An 18,927-nucleotide genomic window follows, 5' to 3' on the forward strand; every position below is an offset into this window, starting at 1 on the left:
GGTTATGTCTAAATAGATGTGAAACATAAATGAATTTTATATTTGGATTTGAGTTCTCTCAGACATTTCATTATACAAACAAAATAAAAAATATTCCAAAATCCCATATAAAACAAAATTAGCCCTAAAGACCAAGCACTTATGATGCAAATCATTTTGGAGAAGGGACACTAAAGCTGTGGCTTGAGAGTTCATGCCATCTGTAGCTCGGGTGACACCTTCCTTATCACAGTTTCCTGCTGGTTTACTCAGAACAGTCAACAGCACAGTGCCTGTTGCTCATCACTCTGGATTAAATAGCGGAAGAAGAAAAATGGGTCCTTGTTCCACATACAGTCTCATCTTTATTCCTTCTGAGAAGAGTATTAAAAATACATCCATCTCCTACCTTGCATTTCTTTTAAATTTTTTTTGTATTGATTTTATTGAGCTCTACATTTTCTCTGCTCCCCTCCCTGCCTCTCCCCTCCCCTTAAACCCTCTCCCACGGTCCCCATGCTCCCCATTACCTTGCATTTCAATAGCACGTTACATTCACCGGTCACTTCCCAGCTCAAATACTCAGCAAAATGGGGGCCTGGGAAATTTTAATGACATAAGCAATCTTTTAATTAGCTGCAAATGCAAGATCAAAGCTCATCTTAAACCTTGAGGCGATTTATGTTTGAAGTAAGACTTTCCTAAAATTGTGAATTTAGTTTTAAAATATTTTAATGTCTACATATTTAATAACAACTATTTTAAATTATTATCTTACCAAGCATTAAACATAACCAGTGCTGTTCATTTAACTTTGCTATAGAAATAACCTTGGAATATTTTATACAAAAAAAGTCTATTTTTACCTTGTTTCCGGATCCATTCTTGTCGCTGGAATTCAGCTTCTTTCTGGAGCTTCTTATAAACTAGAAATTGAAAAACAAGGAAGTGTGAAATTGAATTGAGCAGCACAAATACACACAACAACCACTATGCTAAGTGGCCTATTTTCATTACTATGGTACTCAGTGATTGTGATGGCCCTGCTTGTTCTGATTTTTATAGAGACAGCCTTTGAAAACTAAATAGCTTTGTGTATATGTGAGTCTGTGAATGAGTGTGTGTGTGTGTGTGTGTGTGTGCGTGTATGTGTGTGAGTGTGTGTGTGTGGAGGGGCAGAAGTAGACATTGGGTATCTTTATTAACTGTTCTCCTCTACCTTACACACACACACACACACAACACACAGCCACCAAGACAGGTCTTACTATGTAGCCTTGACTGTTCTGGAACTTAAGAGCAGGTTGGCCTTGAATTCACAGAGCTCTGCCTGCCTCTGCTACCCAAGTGCTTGGAATTAAAGCCATGCACCACCACACCCACCTCTTCACCTTATTTTCTAAGACAGGGTTTTGGGGTTGGAGAGATGGCTCAGTGATTAAGGTCACGTATTGCTCTTGCAGAGGACTTGAGTTCAAGTCTCAGCATCTAAAACTGGGCAGCTGACAGCCACTTGTAACCCCAGCTCCAACACACTTCTCCACATACCTACACAGAAACACATGCACACATACTTGAAACCACCTGCAACCCCAACTCCAACACACTTCTCCATATACCTACACAGTATAGTGGTGAGCATAGCTGCCTTCCATATACCTACACAGAAACACATGCACACATACTTGAAAATAATAATAATAAAAAAACCTTTTTGTTTTTAAAAGATAGGATTTCTAACTACACTGGCTAGATTGGCTGGGCAGCAAGCCCCAGGGATGCTCCTGTCCCTGCTTCCCCAGCACTGAGCTTAATGTGAGCTGCTGTGCTAGGCTCCTTATGTGGGCCCTGGGAATCTGAACTCAGATCTTACTGTTTGCTGACTAGGCCATCTCCCAAGCCCCAAAACTAAACAACTTTCCCAGGGTCATAAACCTAGGAAATGATGAAGCCACACTGGCTGTTACAAAGACATCTATCAGTCTTTCCGCAGCTTGTGGAAGTGCCACTTTTTAAGCTATGATGGCCTTCACGGGAGTTTATTACAGCTGACCTCTACAGTCTAGTTACAATATATGACTGACAGATTGGCACACAGTCAGTACTTTTACATCTTTCTTTCCAGAGTTTAATAACTTAGAGTAATCACATATTGTTAAAAAATAGTGTCATGCTTTGTTACTGATATATATATATCAGTATATATATATATCAGTATCATATATATATATATGGTTCTGTCTGTACTGCAGCTTTCTAGGCTAGAGAATTTAGTAATAAGTACTTGTTTGCACGTGAAACTATTTAAGTCCAGTCATGCCTGAAAATCAGGAACAATTTTGTTGTTTTTTTTCTTAAAGTAACGTTCATTTCAAGGCAATGGGATACTATGGAAAGTATTGACTAGATTTTGTAATGGGATACTGTGGGAAGTATTGACTAGATTTTGTAATGGGATACTGTGGGAAGTATTGACTAGATTTTGTAATTTGACTCAGGATTCACTAAACAGTTCCAGATGCCAGTCACGGGATCTCTTTTAAGCCATGAGGTATTTGCATCGAAATAAGTAGCCAAGTGTTCACTGACTGTCCCTCAGAATTCCTACCATCTCCAATCAGAACAAGAGTAGAATGGCCAGTTGCTTTTCCATCTTGAATCTGGAATGTGTATGTTCCCTCGTCCTCATCCTGCAGCTTCTCCATGAACATTTCAATAATGCCAGTGTTCCGGTCAATGTGCATCTTGTATTTCTTCAACGTGAAAAGATAAAGAGAGAGAAATCAGAAAGGAAAACATTTGGCTTCGAAGGCAATAACCCTGATAAAATTAAAATGAACCCCAAAGAATCATAATTTTAAAATTTTTAGACAACTAAGAAAATTGCTTAAAAATCTTATTCCTGGAAAACGAAACATTATATGAGTGTGTGAATTAGACAGGAATTGATTATGAATATTTTGAAATTTCAACAATATGGCTATCCAAACAAGACCTTCACAGTTGATATGCCAATATAGATGGGGGAAATCTCATAGGGCCTCATTCCTAAATGAGAGTTATGGGCAAGCAATGGCTGCCAAGAGAGGGAGAAACAGTCTTTCCTAGGATGAGCCCCCTGATAGGTTATCCAGTCCCAGGTAGTCAACCCTAAACACACACACACATACACACACACACACACACACACACACACACATATCACACACATATATATACCACACTAAATGGACTCAGCAGGTTGTATTAAGAGGTCATGAACTTAAAAGGGAGTAGGAGAGCATGGGAGGAGTTGGAGAAGAAGTTGGAGGGATAGAAATAATGTATATATAGTACAATGGATGAAATTATTTTTAAAAATTAAATAAAAATAAAATATTAAAAATAAATATGTTTAATTGGAAAAAATAGGGAGGGGGAAGCCTACCGGCCCTTCAAAAATTTCCTTCTCGTTAAATATGTAGTTGACTTTGGCATTGCCAGACAGCTTCTCAGCTTGCATCCAAAACCGAACCTGACCTTTCTCCAAAATTTCAACTGCCAACTCTGACTTAGTTGGGACAGCTAGGAAAAATAGAAATAGACATAGTAAGTGATCACACTGGCAAACAATAATACTGATACAGACATTCTAACAAGGAAAAAGAGTCAATACTAATAGCAATGCAGACCCCTGCTTCCTTCAAGACACAGAGACAGCAAGCATCTTACAGGGAGACCTCAGAATATGGACAGAGGCCTTGGCTGTTATCCTTGGGATGCCACCCCTTTTGAATCATAATTGTTCCAATTGTAAAAACAGGGAAGGTGACGTGATGTATAGGGGAACATCTGGTTAACATCTGTGACTCTCCGCTGCAGCTTTAGTCAAGGTTATTCAAGGGCGTTCACAAGGAAAAATGAACAGTTCTCAGATGGCCCAGGACGGCCAGCATCTAGCCCTCAGTCTGCTAGGAACAAGCTGTGTAGCAGTCAAGCTGCACAGATGCCTTTCTTTGCATTTTCTTCTGTCCACTCCATAGAATCTCTACAGATTTGCTCTGCTTGGACATTCTGTACCGAAGAGATGCACTTGGAGAGAGAAGACAGACTCTGGGGCTGAAACATAATCTTGAACAGTTGTTCCCCTCCGTAAGCCTGTCAACATGGATATGGTGTGCCTTACTTGACTGTCAGACAATTAACTATGGTACAACGGGAAACATTAACATACCATGGATAATGATCAGTAATTGGAAGGCAAGTCTAGGTTCCCCTACCAAGTTTACTGACGAGAAAGCTGAATGCTAAGAGTCATGACATGTAGGCCACAGAGCTAAGCCCGTGATTATCCCTGCTATTCTGAGCTTTCTTTGTCCTAGTTCCACTTCTCTGATGGACACTATGGTTTTCCAGTGTGATAAAAAAACAGTTCCCAAGACCAGAGGCCAACCCTTACTACAAACAGGTCTTGAGAATAGAAAGCATCTTTTAGAAAAGTCTGGAGATTCCATCACGGAGGTCCTAATACGTGAGTGGTTTGACTTGGGGTGGCAATGCAAAGGAAGGGACTGGCTTCCTTGGGAGCCTTTGATGGTCTCTGTCTGACCTGAGTCATGAGAATACTGTCTAGAAGAAGAGACCACCATGAGTTCCCTGAGGGCACAGAGCAAACATGGCATATGCCTACATGGAGGCAGACTTTGTCATGGTTATGGGAACAGCACTGCAGTCAGCCCTTGGGCTTCACCAGCTGTGTGTGGTCAGGCTATTAGTCCCCGGCCTCATGTTCTTAACCTCTAGAATGAAACCACCACAGTACGGAGCCTTTGACATATTCCGTATAAATGCCCTAGAAAGGGCCTGGCACCATAATAAATGCTGTATAAATGTTGGCTAGTAGTATTTTGGTATCTGTTTTTCCCCTCCAGTTGCTTCAATAATATCCTATAATTACAAAGTATAATGTGTTGACAACTAGGAAGCACATAGCAGTGTATCTATATTTATGTCTATATGCTTATGTGTGTGCACACAATACATTATTTGTGTAGATGGGACAAGAGCAAACGTGTGCAGATGACGAACTGGGAGGCAGGATGTTAACGATACCACATACTCTACCCTGACTCACCACACTGCAATGCAATATTATTACTGGCACAGCAGGCCATATTATTTTCAGATTTTACATCTACACTTTTCATTTATCTTTTCCTTTTCTCAGATCCAAATCACCTTCTCTGGCAGTTTAGAAAACATATTATTGGTAGAGTGAAGGCGCATGCTTAACGGCTTTGAAAATATTTTTAAAATGGCTTTACAGAGGAGAATTTACTACATTAAAGGATAAAGGAACAGAATATCTAAAATTAACATTCAATGAGAAATGAGACTTTTAAAACCTTATAAATAGCAACAAAAGGACTAAATGTTTTCCTTGACCAGGAAGAAGTGGGTATGAATTAAAACAATTAGATATGCTGCTTTGAACCTTGTGGAAGATCTCTGAAAATGTTCCTTTAGTGATGTCATCACTGTGGTTGGGGAAAGAAAATACTGGAACTGTCCCATTTAAAATGTGGTTTCAAGGGTCTAAGGAAAACTTCACTGGCTTGGGGATTTGATGCTCACGCTCAGAGTTTGAAACACGCCCTTGGGCTTGCCCTTTGTGCCAACCACATTGTCACAGCTGGTCTCTATCAGGAAGCTCGAGTTTGCTGTCACCCTCTCTCTAAGAAGCCACAATTATAATCCTTGGGTTTATGCAAGATACAACTTCTCAGTGTAGATGACAACAACATGAGTCAGCCTCGACTTCCTTAATTATACTATCTCCAAGCCTATATGATCATCACCGCACGGGAGGCCCAGGTAATGTGAGCTCAGCAGGGACGCCCTGTCTTGACTTCTGTCCCCACCATCCTGTAGCCTAAGTGTAAATGTTGGGGAAGCTGTTGCCTGGATACGTGAACAGTATTTACTAACTAGATTAGTGCTCCTCTCCATTTCTACCAGGCTTGAGTTGAGGATGTAAACATGTACCTTAGAAACAGCTTCTTATTAGGTCCTAAGAACTGTCACAACAGCCAGTCCTAGAAAACGAAACCAAAGCCCAGGGAAATGGAAGCGATTTGCTCAGGGTCACAGGACTAACAATGTCCAGGGAGGCTGTCGCCTTCCGTACAGTTTTCAAAAGTAACTTTTCAGTCTTCATCTACAATGATATCTCCAGTTCTACGGTTAATAAACAGAGGAAATGAATGCCATGTGCTGGAATCTCCTGAAACTCCATAGTGGCAAAGGAGTTAACATGTGTAAGCTTCGGGGAATCCTAGTTCAAAAGAGGGCGCACGAAGGATAATAAATATGCTGTAAATATGTAAAACAAGTAAATGTGCTGTAAGCATTGAGGAATCTTTTAGGCTCTTCCTTGAAAAGAGGGAGCGTATCTACCACTTTTTAGTCTGCTTTCTCAAACGCTAGATTGTTTTTCTCTGGAGGTTTCTCTACTTTGGCCACTGGGTAAGAGATCGTTTCAGAACAGTGAACCTTTTGGGTGTTATTTTCTTTCTCTTCTCTTAGGTGTCCACGGTGGAGTTTAATCTTTTATAAGGAAGGTGCCTTATTTAGGACTTATAAATAGTTCAGAAGGGCTCTTCTTCTTTACCCTATTTTCCAAGAGTATAAAGTGTTGTCATTAGATTGCCTTTATTTAGACCTTTGAATATTCTATTACAAGCCAGCATTGCAGATTTGCCTAAAATGAGTATTGTTAGGAGATACAAATGTGATCCAAAATTGAGGAACATAATTACCCATACTACACCTACGGATCTTCACGCTGCTCTATAGAATGAAGCAGGAAGTGTGTTTCTATTTCTTTTTTCTTTCCTACCCCCCCTCTCTCTTCTGTTTGCTTTCTTTACAGACAGGGTCCTAGGTAGCGCAGGCTGGCCTCTATCTTCCTATTTTGCTATATAGCCTAGGATGACCTTGAACTTCTGATATTCCTGCCTCTACCTGGGATAACAGGTGTATACCACCACATCGGGTTCAAATCCAGACATCTGTAAGTGCTACGAAGGTACTCTACCAACCACAGCCCCATGAAGTAGTTTTTTTCCTATGTCAGTATCTTGGCATTTCTGGAGAAAAATGGCAAAGAAAAGTGTCATTTCTAGAAAGTTCTTCTGTGGACACCGGCATGTGATGTATATCCCAAGCCACTCCCTATCTCTCTTTTTCTTCCCTTCCTCCCTCCTTCCATGCCTCCTCGCCCTACTTTCCTCCCTCTGACAGGTAGCCCAGCCCAGCCCACGATAGAGTCCCTGTCTCTATCTCCAGCTTGTTATTTTAAAGCTCTTAGGTAAAGACAGGGTTCATGTTAAGTCGTCTATTCGGGCCAGGCAGGCTTCGAACTTGCCTTCCTCTTGTCTCCGCCTACAGAGTGACTAAGATCACAGGACTGAGCCATCAGGTAGGGCTTCAAACTCCTCCTGATTGCACCGGAGCTGTCACTTGTTCTGTCACAAGGTGACGCTGGTAAAACTAGAATCTGGGACCGCACCTAGGGTACTTACTTGGGAACTTGTGCTCCTGACTGAGGGCAAGCAGGCGTTTTATTTCTGTATGGGGAAAGAGAAGACAAACCTTTACCTACTGAAACAAGGGTCACTTGATGACAACAGGGAAATTAGAGCAACATTAGACCGAGGAGTGCACGGGTTTGAAACCTACCTTCTTCGTCTATCAAGTAGCTCGAGGCTACCCCGTCAGTGTCTGTCACATCACAAGAATAGATGCCCAAGTCATCTGTCCCGAGGTCTTTGAAGGTCATTTTTGTCCTTCAAAACAAAATCTTTTTCTTAGAAATGAGATTGAAAGGTCTGTGTGACTATCAACTCACCCTATCACTGATCCCCTGGACATGATACTCCCTTCGTGTGGGACACTTGTCATGTCCCTACCCACATCCTCACTCCCGCTAAGCTAAAGTTTGGTAACTCTTGGTGTCTTGGGTTGAGTGTCACTTCCACTAGGGAGCCTTTTTTGACCTCTTGTAGGATGATGGGGCACAGGTATGAATGCCCTATCTCCAAGCTATGTTGCATATATATATAATACACATCCTCCAAAGACATTTTCCTGATTAGCCGGCTGGGGAGTCTAAGTGTTTCTCCTCTAGGGAAGACTGCAGGTGACTCTGGCTGTTTCTATGCTATTCCTGTACTTCTCTTAAGAACTGACACTACACTGGATAATCCCCCTGTGTAATGCCTGTGCCCTCAGAGACAGGCTTCTGCTTTGCTTCCTGTTGTGTCCATGACACCCAGCACCTGTCTGGAACACAGCGTATGAATTAATGAACAGATCAATATTCTAGATTGTTGTGTTTTTTTCATTTTGGAGAGCTCCATTATCAGTCACGGTGTCATCTAAGATCAACTAAACATTTAAATGTTAAGTGAATAAACTAGGAGAAAAGTTGATAATTTGATTGTCTTTTTCTTTAGCCAAATGTGTTCTACTCCAAGAACTGTGCATTAGAGGAGTATTTTAAGGCTTATACTGGTTATGTATTTTTATAATGCCAGACATAAAATAGCTATGACTTCATCTTCTTATTCTTAGGAAGTTAAGTAGGGAGCAAGGAGCTTATTTAATGTTCTTATGGTGAAACTAGAATGAGTTATTAGAGATATTCCTTACTTATTGCCTTTGCTTTCAACTTCTAATCGTGGAGAGTTGTCAGTAGGTACGTAATCTTTGGACCAGACGAATTCTGACTTGGGTGTCATCTGGTCACATTCAAAGTTCAAGGAAATGACTCCATCATCATCCACATTTACAACGACCTCTTTGGTACCTAGAAGATCATAAAAAAAAGGCATTTGGGACTTTTCATAGAAACCAGTTACATAAGAATTCTTGTGTTGAGGTACTTTCTTTTATTTAGCCTTAGACCAAGAGCTCTCCCTGGCCCAGGGATAGGTCCCCAGTGTTCACTGCAGTTCAACTTCCATACTGTAACATGGAATTAACCGAATCTGTTGTGTTTCATACGTGAAGTCAACACCACAGCCCACCGTGTCTGCCCAGTACTGAGGAGGAGCTGACTGCCAATGATGTCACAGTGAGGGAATGGACTTGACTGTCATTATGAACAGAGTCTTAGGCAAAGGAAAAGTAGATTTATGACTTTGCTTCAATAAGTCTCCCAGATAAAATAATTCTATATTATTTTCTCTTAAAGTCCAGAAATCAATCTTGAAATGCATCACATCCCTTGAACTTATCTCCATTTAAATTTTAATATGACTCAGTAATAATCTTCTCTAGGCTGCTGTTCAAATTGCTGAGGTTATGGGGTGAGTGGAAAAAGTCCCCACATACATTCTTCCTTTGAAAAGGACATAATTCTGGGTGAGAGAATGTACGTAATGCTTACTTGTTCTACTTTCTCCTGGAAATTTCTCTCTAGTCTTTTTAAAAATGTCTTTCTAACCTTTTCTGGTGACCTTCTAGATACAGGATTTATTGAAAAACTGACATCCAATATAGCCATTTAAAGTTTGTACATCAGCACATCTATTGCCAAATCCAGTTTGAAAGAAGCAAAATGTGCTCAATTTATACAAATCCAGTCATCAGATCAACTTGCTTTGTTTTAATATAAGGAAAATTCTATTTAGTCTCAGAAAGATATAGTTTTATTCTTTTTCAAGTATTAGAAAACTTTCCTAAAGATAGTTTCCCAAAGAAATGCTATTTTGTCTGTAGATACCACCATTAAAGCCCATCATCCTGGGCACTGTCCAATATAACCATCAATGGCGGCAGAGAGTGCCAAAGTCCTACTGGGGATGTTCAAGAAGAAACCAGGCCCAGACAATGAGTCACAGGCTATTGGATACCGATCCTGATAGCTGACATAATTTGTGTTCTTACTGATGGCAATGCATACTTTAACTTCCATATCTGTGTATATGTCCAGAAAGTGATGGTTAACACATGTCAAGAGTAGAAAGAACCCTAGTTTAAGCAGATTTTTGAAGTCTTATTTTAAAGAGCTGTTTATCATCATATTTGACTCATAAGTGACCTAAAATCGCAATCAATCAAATGCTTAATTGTTCCTGAAGTGAAGCATCTGCCATATGGTCCTTGTAAAGTTGCAGGCCCTGTCTTATTTCTGTTCCTGACAGCACATGACTCATGACATAGTGCTCACACCCATATTATAAAGTCCTGAACCAATGTGCTCATTGGATTTAGACAAAGGCTGGTGCTGAAGAGTCTTTGTGCCCAGGAAGTATTACAACAAGAGTCTCAAGAGTCATTGTGAGAATACAAAGTCAGCATATTTGTATCACTATAATAAGGACAGAAGTGATGGGTGTTAATGAAATCTTTTAACTTTTTGCATGGTGTTTACTTGGGAAGCATTACCAATTATTCATATTTATTATGTTCTTACCTGTAATCCTTTTCCAGAGAAAATGAATCACCCTGCTTGCTATTTATTATAGTAAAGACATGACTTAAGTTTATAAAAGAAAAGTATTATTTGGGCTAAAAACTTGATTTATTTTTCTTCTTCTAAAGCTAAATACTAGAGTTTGCCAAACAGGAGCAGTTCCACTAGCTTCACCTTTGTTCCAGTTCTGTAGAGAACCTTTGAACTCTAAAGCCTCACCCACTTACAACCTGGTCGCAAACCAAGAAATAACACACAGCTCCCTGAGAGCCAATGCTCATGGATCAAAGTCCACTCTTGAGGGTCCTGCTCACACTGGAGAATTCCGGACTGTCACATGGAATCTATCTATACTCCACTAGTGACAGTTCTGATAATGCCAACTGGTTACTTCCAGGTTAAGCTTTTTTTTTCCTGAATGATTTGTTTGTTTTCTTTAGACGTAGCATTTGTCCAGTGGTCTTCAAAAGCTGGATACCTTTATTCTATTGAAAACCAAAAAAAGAAACAAAACCCTTCCCCAATCCTAATTTTGGGGAGATTCTCTTTTGGCAAGTTATATCTGATCAAATGAAAAGCATTTGTAAGCTTTATAGGTTAGTTCAGATTAAAAGGCCATGACGTTTGATGAACTGTCATCTCTTCTGATTAAGAGGTGTCTCTTGTTCAAATCGAATCTTTATCAATTTTGATGGTATCCATAGTTTTTCTTCTTCTGTGGAAACAAAATCAAAACCCCTTCCCCAACATAACACATGGCCTGGTTTCTATTCTGAGGTCAGTACATCTTTAAAGTATATTAGCTGATTTAATTCCATAGTTTTTTCCCTACTATCCTATGTCTCTCTACATCTGTTGTTCCTTTTTTTATTAGTATGTAGAAAATTCAAAATTAATAAAACATTATGCAATCATTTCTGAGGTATTTTTCATCCCTTTTGGTTTGTTTAACATGTCCTTTAGAGTTCAAGTTGCTCTTTCTATAACTGCCTGTCCTGTAGAATTGTGTGACATACCTATAATATGGTTTATATAATAATAAGCAAAGAACGGTTTAATTTTCTTAGAGACATATGGTGGACCATTGTCTGTCTTTATTTATGCAGGTATACCCATGATGGCCATAACTTATAGCAAATGTGTGATTACCAAATCAGCCTTTTCCAAACTCAAAGCAACTGTCCATTTGAAAACCTGAATATAGCCGGGCGGTGGTGGTGCACGCCTTTAATCCCAGCACTCGGGAGGCAGAGGCAGGCGGATCTCTGAGTTTGAGGCCAGCCTGGTCTACAAGAGCTAGTTCCAGGACAGGCTCTAGAAACTACAGGGAAACCCTGTCTCGAAAAAAAACCAAAAAAAAAAAAAAAAAAAACCCAAAAAATAAATAAATAAATGAAAACCTGAATATAAATATCAATAGTTTGGTGTACATGTTTTAATTTTTCAAACTCTATAAAATGAAACACATCCATTTGCCAAACTTCGTTTTTTTTAGCGTTCTTTGGATTACTTCCTGCAGGTAATGGTGTTTGGTTGTATAAAGAACAAGTAGGACATCTCCTTATAATTTCCTTGGCTTGTTACCTTGTAATAGAAGAGTCCTTTTTTTAAACCTTTGCTATTGATATGTTTTTTGTGAAAGTATGAGGCCTTCGGTACATTTCCAATCAATAATTGATCAATTTCTGCATTACCTTGTGCTAGAGGACCTGGCAGACCCTTTTGGGATTGCATTGGATGATGTCTATTACTGATTATATCTTGTACCTGAATAAATAATGAAGTCAATTCTGTGTCATCTGATATAAATTCAGCGGATTCAATATGCTAAACAACTCTTTCTGCTTATTGAAAATCAGTAACTATGTTGAGAGATTCTTTAAAGTCCCTTAGTACCATGAGAATAGCATATAATTCTGACTTTTCGACAGAATCATAAGGGCTTTGTTCCACTTTACTTATATTTTCTGATTTGTAACCTGCCTTTCCTGATTTTTTTTGCATCAGTATAGGATGTACAGGCTCCAGTTATTGGTGTTCTCTGTACAATGTGAGGAAGGATCCAGTTAGCTCTCTTTTTAAGTCGAGTTCTCTCGCTTTTGGGATAGTTGTTGTTAGTCTCCCCCCAAAAATTACTACAAGCTCTACCAGGATTCACTGGTAAACATGTTAAGAATTGAAAACAATCAGAAGGAAGATAGAAAAACAAACACCTTCTTACCAGTAAAGATATCACTAAATTGCAACCCTGTTCCACAAATAAGGTTAGTACTTATGGCTCTGGGCTATATGCAAAAAGTGGTAAGTTGTAGTACATTGCATCAAAAAGTAGCTATTGAAACAGACAATCTTTTCAATGGAATTTCATAGACTTAAAATGAAAATTAGAGTATTAATGATTGTGGTAAACTCTCAGATAAGTAGAACAGTTGGATACTTAAAACCAATGCTATTTATTTATTTACTTATTTCACGGTGCTAAGGATCAAACTCAGACTCGGTTTAATAGCCAAATATTTCCAAACACAAGTGTGTGCCAGTCCAAAGCAAGACCCACGCCTGCTGCTCTGCCATCAAGGAAGGACTCCCTGCAAGTAGTTTTATCTAACGGAAAGGCCAACCCACTTTCCCATGAAGTTGTGTTGGAAAAGGGAACCAAAGTTTTCAATGGCTCGGGATTTTTCAGGAACAACTTGTGAATTTGTTTAAAAACATGAAGGTTCATGTGGCACATCGGGATTAGAGCAGAGAACATGAAGAGTGATTTTGGACTGACAAGGCTTTAAGGATTGCCCTGGGGCTTCAGAGATGGCTCGGTGATTAGGAATATGGTCTCCTAGAGAGGACCTGCGTTTGGTTCCCAGCATTCATAGCAGCTAACAACCGACTCTGACTCCAGCTCCAGGAGAGCCAACACCCTTCTCTGAACTTCACAGATAACCTGCACTCTTGTACACATACCCCTCACACACACACACACACACACACACACACACAACACACACATACACATACATATACATACAAACACATACACATACACACACATACACACATACATACACATATACATACATACACACACATACACATACACATACACACATGCTCAGAAATAAACCTTCAAGAAAAAGAAAAGTTGTCTCTAGTCAGTGCCTCAACCTATAAAAATCCTTACTGTAGACTCAGGGCCATCTGATCTCACAGTGATCTCAGAGGTGGTATTGCACTGACCTCCCAGTATGAGAAGGAACTAAGAAATGATCAGGGATAACATAAATCCCTTGAAACTTAATTTAGTCTACCCCAATTTTCTCTTTTCTAAAAAGAAAAGCCAATAAATAGATAATAAATGAATAACTTAAGAGATTATATGTTGGTGAGTTGTTTACTTTCCTGCCCATCTCATGACTAGATGTAATTCTACGGTCTATTACATGAGCACTAACAGGAGCTTTTTCATTCTTCTCCATGTGTATATGTGCATAAGTATGACACATGTATGTGCCTTTAAAAAACTTGAAAGAAGAACAGCTAACTCAAACAGATGAATTGCCGTGGTCAGTGGCATGTATCTCTGAGCGGTCTTGTCACTTGTCACACTTGTCGGACCTATCATCGTGGTGGCATTGCTAACGGCACCCAAAAAGAGAATTCTAAACAGACAAAAGAACAGAGTGAAGCATGGCATCTTGGTAGCAGCCTTGTCTCAGGTGGGCTCTGTCTGCGAGAGGCAAGCAGAGGCACTGCTCCTTTTAGAGAGGCTTCCTGGCTCAGCCTTAGCAGCAAAAATTACGCAGCTCTTTGAAGAGGCTGTGCCACCAAACACTTACATGGTGTTTATGAGCAGCCCAGCAGCATGCTTCTTGGCGGTGGCATGGACTTTGAAACTCCACAGAATTGTGGCAATAAACGTGGCTCCCACCAGTACCTCCACCATGAAGCTAGACTCTCAGGAAGCCAAGGAGTGGCGAAGATCCAGGCGCCAAGGCCGCAGCTTCGATCCTAATCATATCGCTTACCAAATCAAAGACTGTGTAAGACTGTGGTCAGAAAAAGATAAATATATACAATAAAGACAGATTCAGACAGAAAAAACACGATAAATGGTTTACAGTATGTTTAAAAATATACGCAGGCTTGGGAGAGAAATGGAAAAGAATAAAGTCCTTTAAAAAAAGAAATGTAGTCAGGTGTGGTGGCACACACCTTTAATCCCAGCACTTAAGAGGGAGAGGCAGGTGGATCTCTGTGAGTTCAAGGCCAGCCTGGTCTACAAAGTGAGTCCCAGAGTAGCCAAAGATACACAGAGAAATCCTGTCTCAAAAAACCAAAAATTAAAAATAAAAATAGAGTAAAATATTAAAGCCACGTAAAGATGGAAAATACACAGAGAATCTGGATGCTGTATGTCACTGTGTTGTCTTTGAATTGTTTGACTGCTGAGGAAGGAGTAACATCTGTTAAAATACATTTGCTTATAAAAGCTGCTGGATTAGCCGGGTGGTGGTGGCGCACGCCTTTAATCCCAGCACTCGGGAGGCAGAGGCAGGCGGATCTCTGTGAGTTCGAGACCAGCCTGGTCTACAAGAGCTAGTTCCAGGACAGGCTCCAAAGCCACAGTGAAACCCTGTCTCGAAAAACCAAAAAAAAAAAAAAAGCTGCTGGATTAATCCAACCCATAAATTTAAAAAATGCCTTGACTTCAACATTTAAGTCAAAAGATATGTTACTTTGGAAAAGTGGTTGTGTTTTTGTTTCCACAGGAAATGAGAGGCTGTGGATTCATTCTGGGTTAAGAAAAATCAGGTTTGACCAAGGAAGACCCCCACACACTGAGAAATCTCTAATATGGGTGGATGGCCCAAATGACCCAACATTTCAGAGGACCTCTTTTGCAGATTCCTGGAGTTCTACATCTAGAACAGCTTTAAGACTGCTGGCTGGGATGATCCAGCCTCACAGAATATTCCAGTCAGGACTTGGACATAATCCTAAATTTTCTTTAGGGTCCCATAAGATTATCAGTGCCCCTGACCAACAGGAAGCCTAGAAAACTATGCCCACATTTCCCCCAAAAAATGGATTATGGATATTTGTCTTTGTTTAAAGTGTTGGCTACAAGTTGTTATGAATAATAATCAGGAAAAAAGCTAAACAAAGGAGATTAGAGTCAGAGTTCTTCTTTTGAAGAAAGGGAAAATGCTGTGGGATAATGCTATTGTATACTGTAAAAATTTGTCACGCATTTTGGTTTAATAAAACACTGATTGGCCAGTACCCAGGCAGGAAGTATAGGTGAAGCAAGCAGACTAAGAGAATTCTGGGAAGAGGAAAGGCTCAGTCTGCAGTTGCCTCACAGACATAGAAGAAGCAAGATGAGAATGCCTCACTGATAAAAGGTACCAAGCCACATATCTAACACAGACAAGAATTATGGGTTAATTTAAGTTGTAACAGCTAGTTAATAATAAGTCTGAGCTCATAGGCCAACCAGTTTATAATTAATATAGGCCTCTGTATGTTTCTTTGGGACTGAACGGCTGTGGTACTGGGCAGGACAGAAACCTCTGTTTACATATCATCTTGGTGCCTACCCTAAGGCCTCCACTGGATCTGTCTTTCCCATCTCATCCTTTGCAACCAGTCATGAATAAGATGCCTAGGATGAAGCGCACATTCTGATGCTACAAGAGTCACACTGCTCAAAACATGGTGGTTGTATTGTTTAAATATGAAATGTCCCCCAGAGGCTCATGGTACTACTTTGGGAAGCCCAGAGCCCTTAAGAGCTGGGGCCTACATGGAGGATGTTAGTCACTGAAGATGGTCTCCTGTTCCTTCCTAGCTATCCTGTTACAATGTTGGTTGCTCCATCATGTCTTCCTTGCCACATGAACTAAAACCTCTCAAACTATGAGGAAAGTGAATCTTTCCTTCTTTTAAGTTTATGTCAGATAGTTGTCATGGTGATGAGAAATCTGTCTAACATGGCAGTACTTTTTTTCATCTAACAGATTAACTACTATGTAATATAGCAGGCTCTATGCTGAGCCCTCAGGGTACAGAAGAAAAGATACGACTTCTTCCAAAGGAGTCAGAGTCTAACACATATTCAAGCCTGGTTAATTTAATTTTTACTTAATTTCTCTGGAGTAGAGTGAGTGCCAGTATTTCCAGAATTCCTCGCAGGACTCTAAAGCACAGTCACCTCTGAGAACTGCCATGGTGGGAGTCCAAGTGGCACTTAGGAAACAGGTATAAGTGCAGTTTTCTGAGTTAGCCAGACAGCCTCCTGCCTCAGAACCCCTGAAGCCTCTACTATGAGGCCCCTAGCCTGCATTGCCTTCTCAGCACTGTACCAAGTCCCGAGTCAACCAAGTTTTAGACACTAGAACTGCAAGGTGCACTTGGCTGCTAGCTGAACCCCAACTCATTTCCTTTGGGGAAGTCATTCTCCTAACCTGTTCTGCTGCCGGTGTCGCGCTCCTACTTGAGGCCCTGCTTGCTGTCTGGGTCCTATCCACCACCTGATTCTCCTACCTGCTGCTGTTTCTCTGGCAAGAATACCTGCAAGCTTCAGTGCCAACCTGTTGACCTCCGGCTCACCCCAGGCCAGGTCTCTCATCTCCTATCTGATCTGGCTCACCTGGTCTCTACCTCCATTGTTAGTGCGATGCCATCATCAGTAGATACTGTTTAAAAGTATCAGACATCAAGAAGAAAATGTCTCTTTAGGCATCACCAAGTTTGCTAAATAGTTCTAACCTGCTCTGTGTGTGGGTTTCTTTAGCTAACAAGTGTCTTGGGAAAGCACTACAGGCACACTTAGGCTGTTGTCTGGGCTCTTGTTACCAACACAATTAGACTGTGCAGCTGTGGCTGGGCAACATCTCCTTGGAGCTTCTTTGACTTCAAAGGGAGGCCAGTGATCCTGCTGACTCCAGTGGATTAAGTGAACTTTCAACTGAAACCCAATTACACTTGAAGTATCTTACTAGGTGTATTTGTGGTATGCTGTTACTTGATAAGCTTTATTTTCTACCCAAGAATTTAATAATGTATCACAAGTGAAGGTGTTCTCGAAAAAAAAAAGGTAAAGGATTTCTATGATCTGAAAAGAAACCAGAGTGTTTTCTGAACCAAGTTTGCAAGTTTCACACCCCAAATCTTGAAATGGATAACATTTCTCCCCTTCTTCTTCCTATTCATTCTAACACAAAGCAGGCTTAGTAAAAGTAACAGATATAATCAATTCCAGGTTACATTTAAGTTTTGTTAGCCAGCAACTTACAAAATGATGAATCCTAGTTTCTAGCCTCTTTGGCTTTGCAGAATTTTATGAATGTCTGTCCTAGCTCTCATTATACTGAGCTCTAGACTCCATTGTTACCACATGATCATAAACATAAGGAGCATACAGTTCTCCCAGGGCACATACAGGAGCCGCCACACAGCAGCAGCAGCTTGAGAAAGTCATGTTGCAAGAGTGAACATGCCTGCTGACTATAACAAATCTGAAAGGTCACCAGGAAGCATTTTGACTTCTTTCCTAAACTGTGAGCAGCGAAGAGTATTCAAGTCCAGGAACTGAATGGCCATAGATGCAGCTTTCGGAGCCTGTTCCAAATCAGTAACACAAAACTTTCACAGGGTCAAGAGCCAACCCTCCAGAGAGGGCTATGCTAATACCACACTTAGCAGCCTTCTCTGAAGGCACTGATTGAGAAAATAGGTTGATTTGAGTTTTTCTTAATCATGCTGGGAACCTATAGCTTAAAAGTGCTTTCCTCTACTAGACAGAGAGTTCCCGCATGCAGTAATATAAATGCTCTCTGGGGGCGGATGTTGCAAACACATATCCTGGTGCCTTTGTGTGTCTCTTCCTAGCAGTTTTCTGCTTTCTTTGGAATCCTGCAAAGGTCACTATGAGGTGTGGCATTCCCGGCCTCACTCTGTAAAGATCACTTTTGTCAAAGACCTATGTACGAACTAACTTAGGAGCAGATGGAAACAGTCATGAAGAGACAGGACATGGTGGGCAGCCTGTTCCTCTGAGGGTGCACTATTGATGGTCTACAAGTAACCAGAGATTCAAGTAGAGCTTCCTCTGTTCATGTTTTCCTCACCAGGAAAAGAAAGACGACACTCTCTGCTCGGCCTGTGTACATTTCCCTCCTGAAAACAGGGGCACACCAAAACAAAAGTCCTCACACCAGAATGAATAAAAACAAAAGGTGCTTTCTTTTATGAACCTTCAGGGAGCAGAAATAAAAACTTTAAAACAGAACAAATTGAATAAGAATGGAACTCATAATCATTTTGTAGTGATTACGAACTAACTGAGCAACGAGCACTAGAAACTTTGTTCTCATAATACGGGAGACACTGTCTTCTGTGGCCCATCATGGCTTCCTTGAACCTGGTAGAGAGGGCTGCGTTAGCTCAGTCAACCATGCTCGCAGGCCCATTATTAATTTAACCCATGG

The 18,927-nt window shown here is 40.5% G+C and overlaps 1 protein-coding gene across 6 annotated transcripts in view; it reads right to left on the reverse strand.

Annotated features, from left to right (window-relative positions):
* Positions 1-18,927, reverse strand: part of Myom1 (myomesin 1) — a 135,089-nt gene that overhangs the window by 20,627 nt on the left and 95,535 nt on the right. For all 6 annotated transcript variants that reach the window (XM_038315278.1, XM_042054271.1, XM_042054270.1 and 3 more), the window contains 7 exons: positions 8,671-8,827; positions 7,699-7,805; positions 7,542-7,586; positions 3,407-3,543; positions 2,588-2,732; positions 846-905; positions 510-577 (listed from right to left, as the gene is read on the reverse strand). In XM_038315278.1, the coding sequence (XP_038171206.1) occupies positions 510-577; positions 846-905; positions 2,588-2,732; positions 3,407-3,543; positions 7,542-7,586; positions 7,699-7,805; positions 8,671-8,827 (719 nt within the window). The remainder of the gene's footprint in view (positions 1-509; positions 578-845; positions 906-2,587; positions 2,733-3,406; positions 3,544-7,541; positions 7,587-7,698; positions 7,806-8,670; positions 8,828-18,927) is intronic.

This window comes from Arvicola amphibius, chromosome 18, assembly GCF_903992535.2.
Source record: "Arvicola amphibius chromosome 18, mArvAmp1.2, whole genome shotgun sequence".
Classification (NCBI taxonomy): Eukaryota; Metazoa; Chordata; class Mammalia; order Rodentia; family Cricetidae; genus Arvicola; species Arvicola amphibius.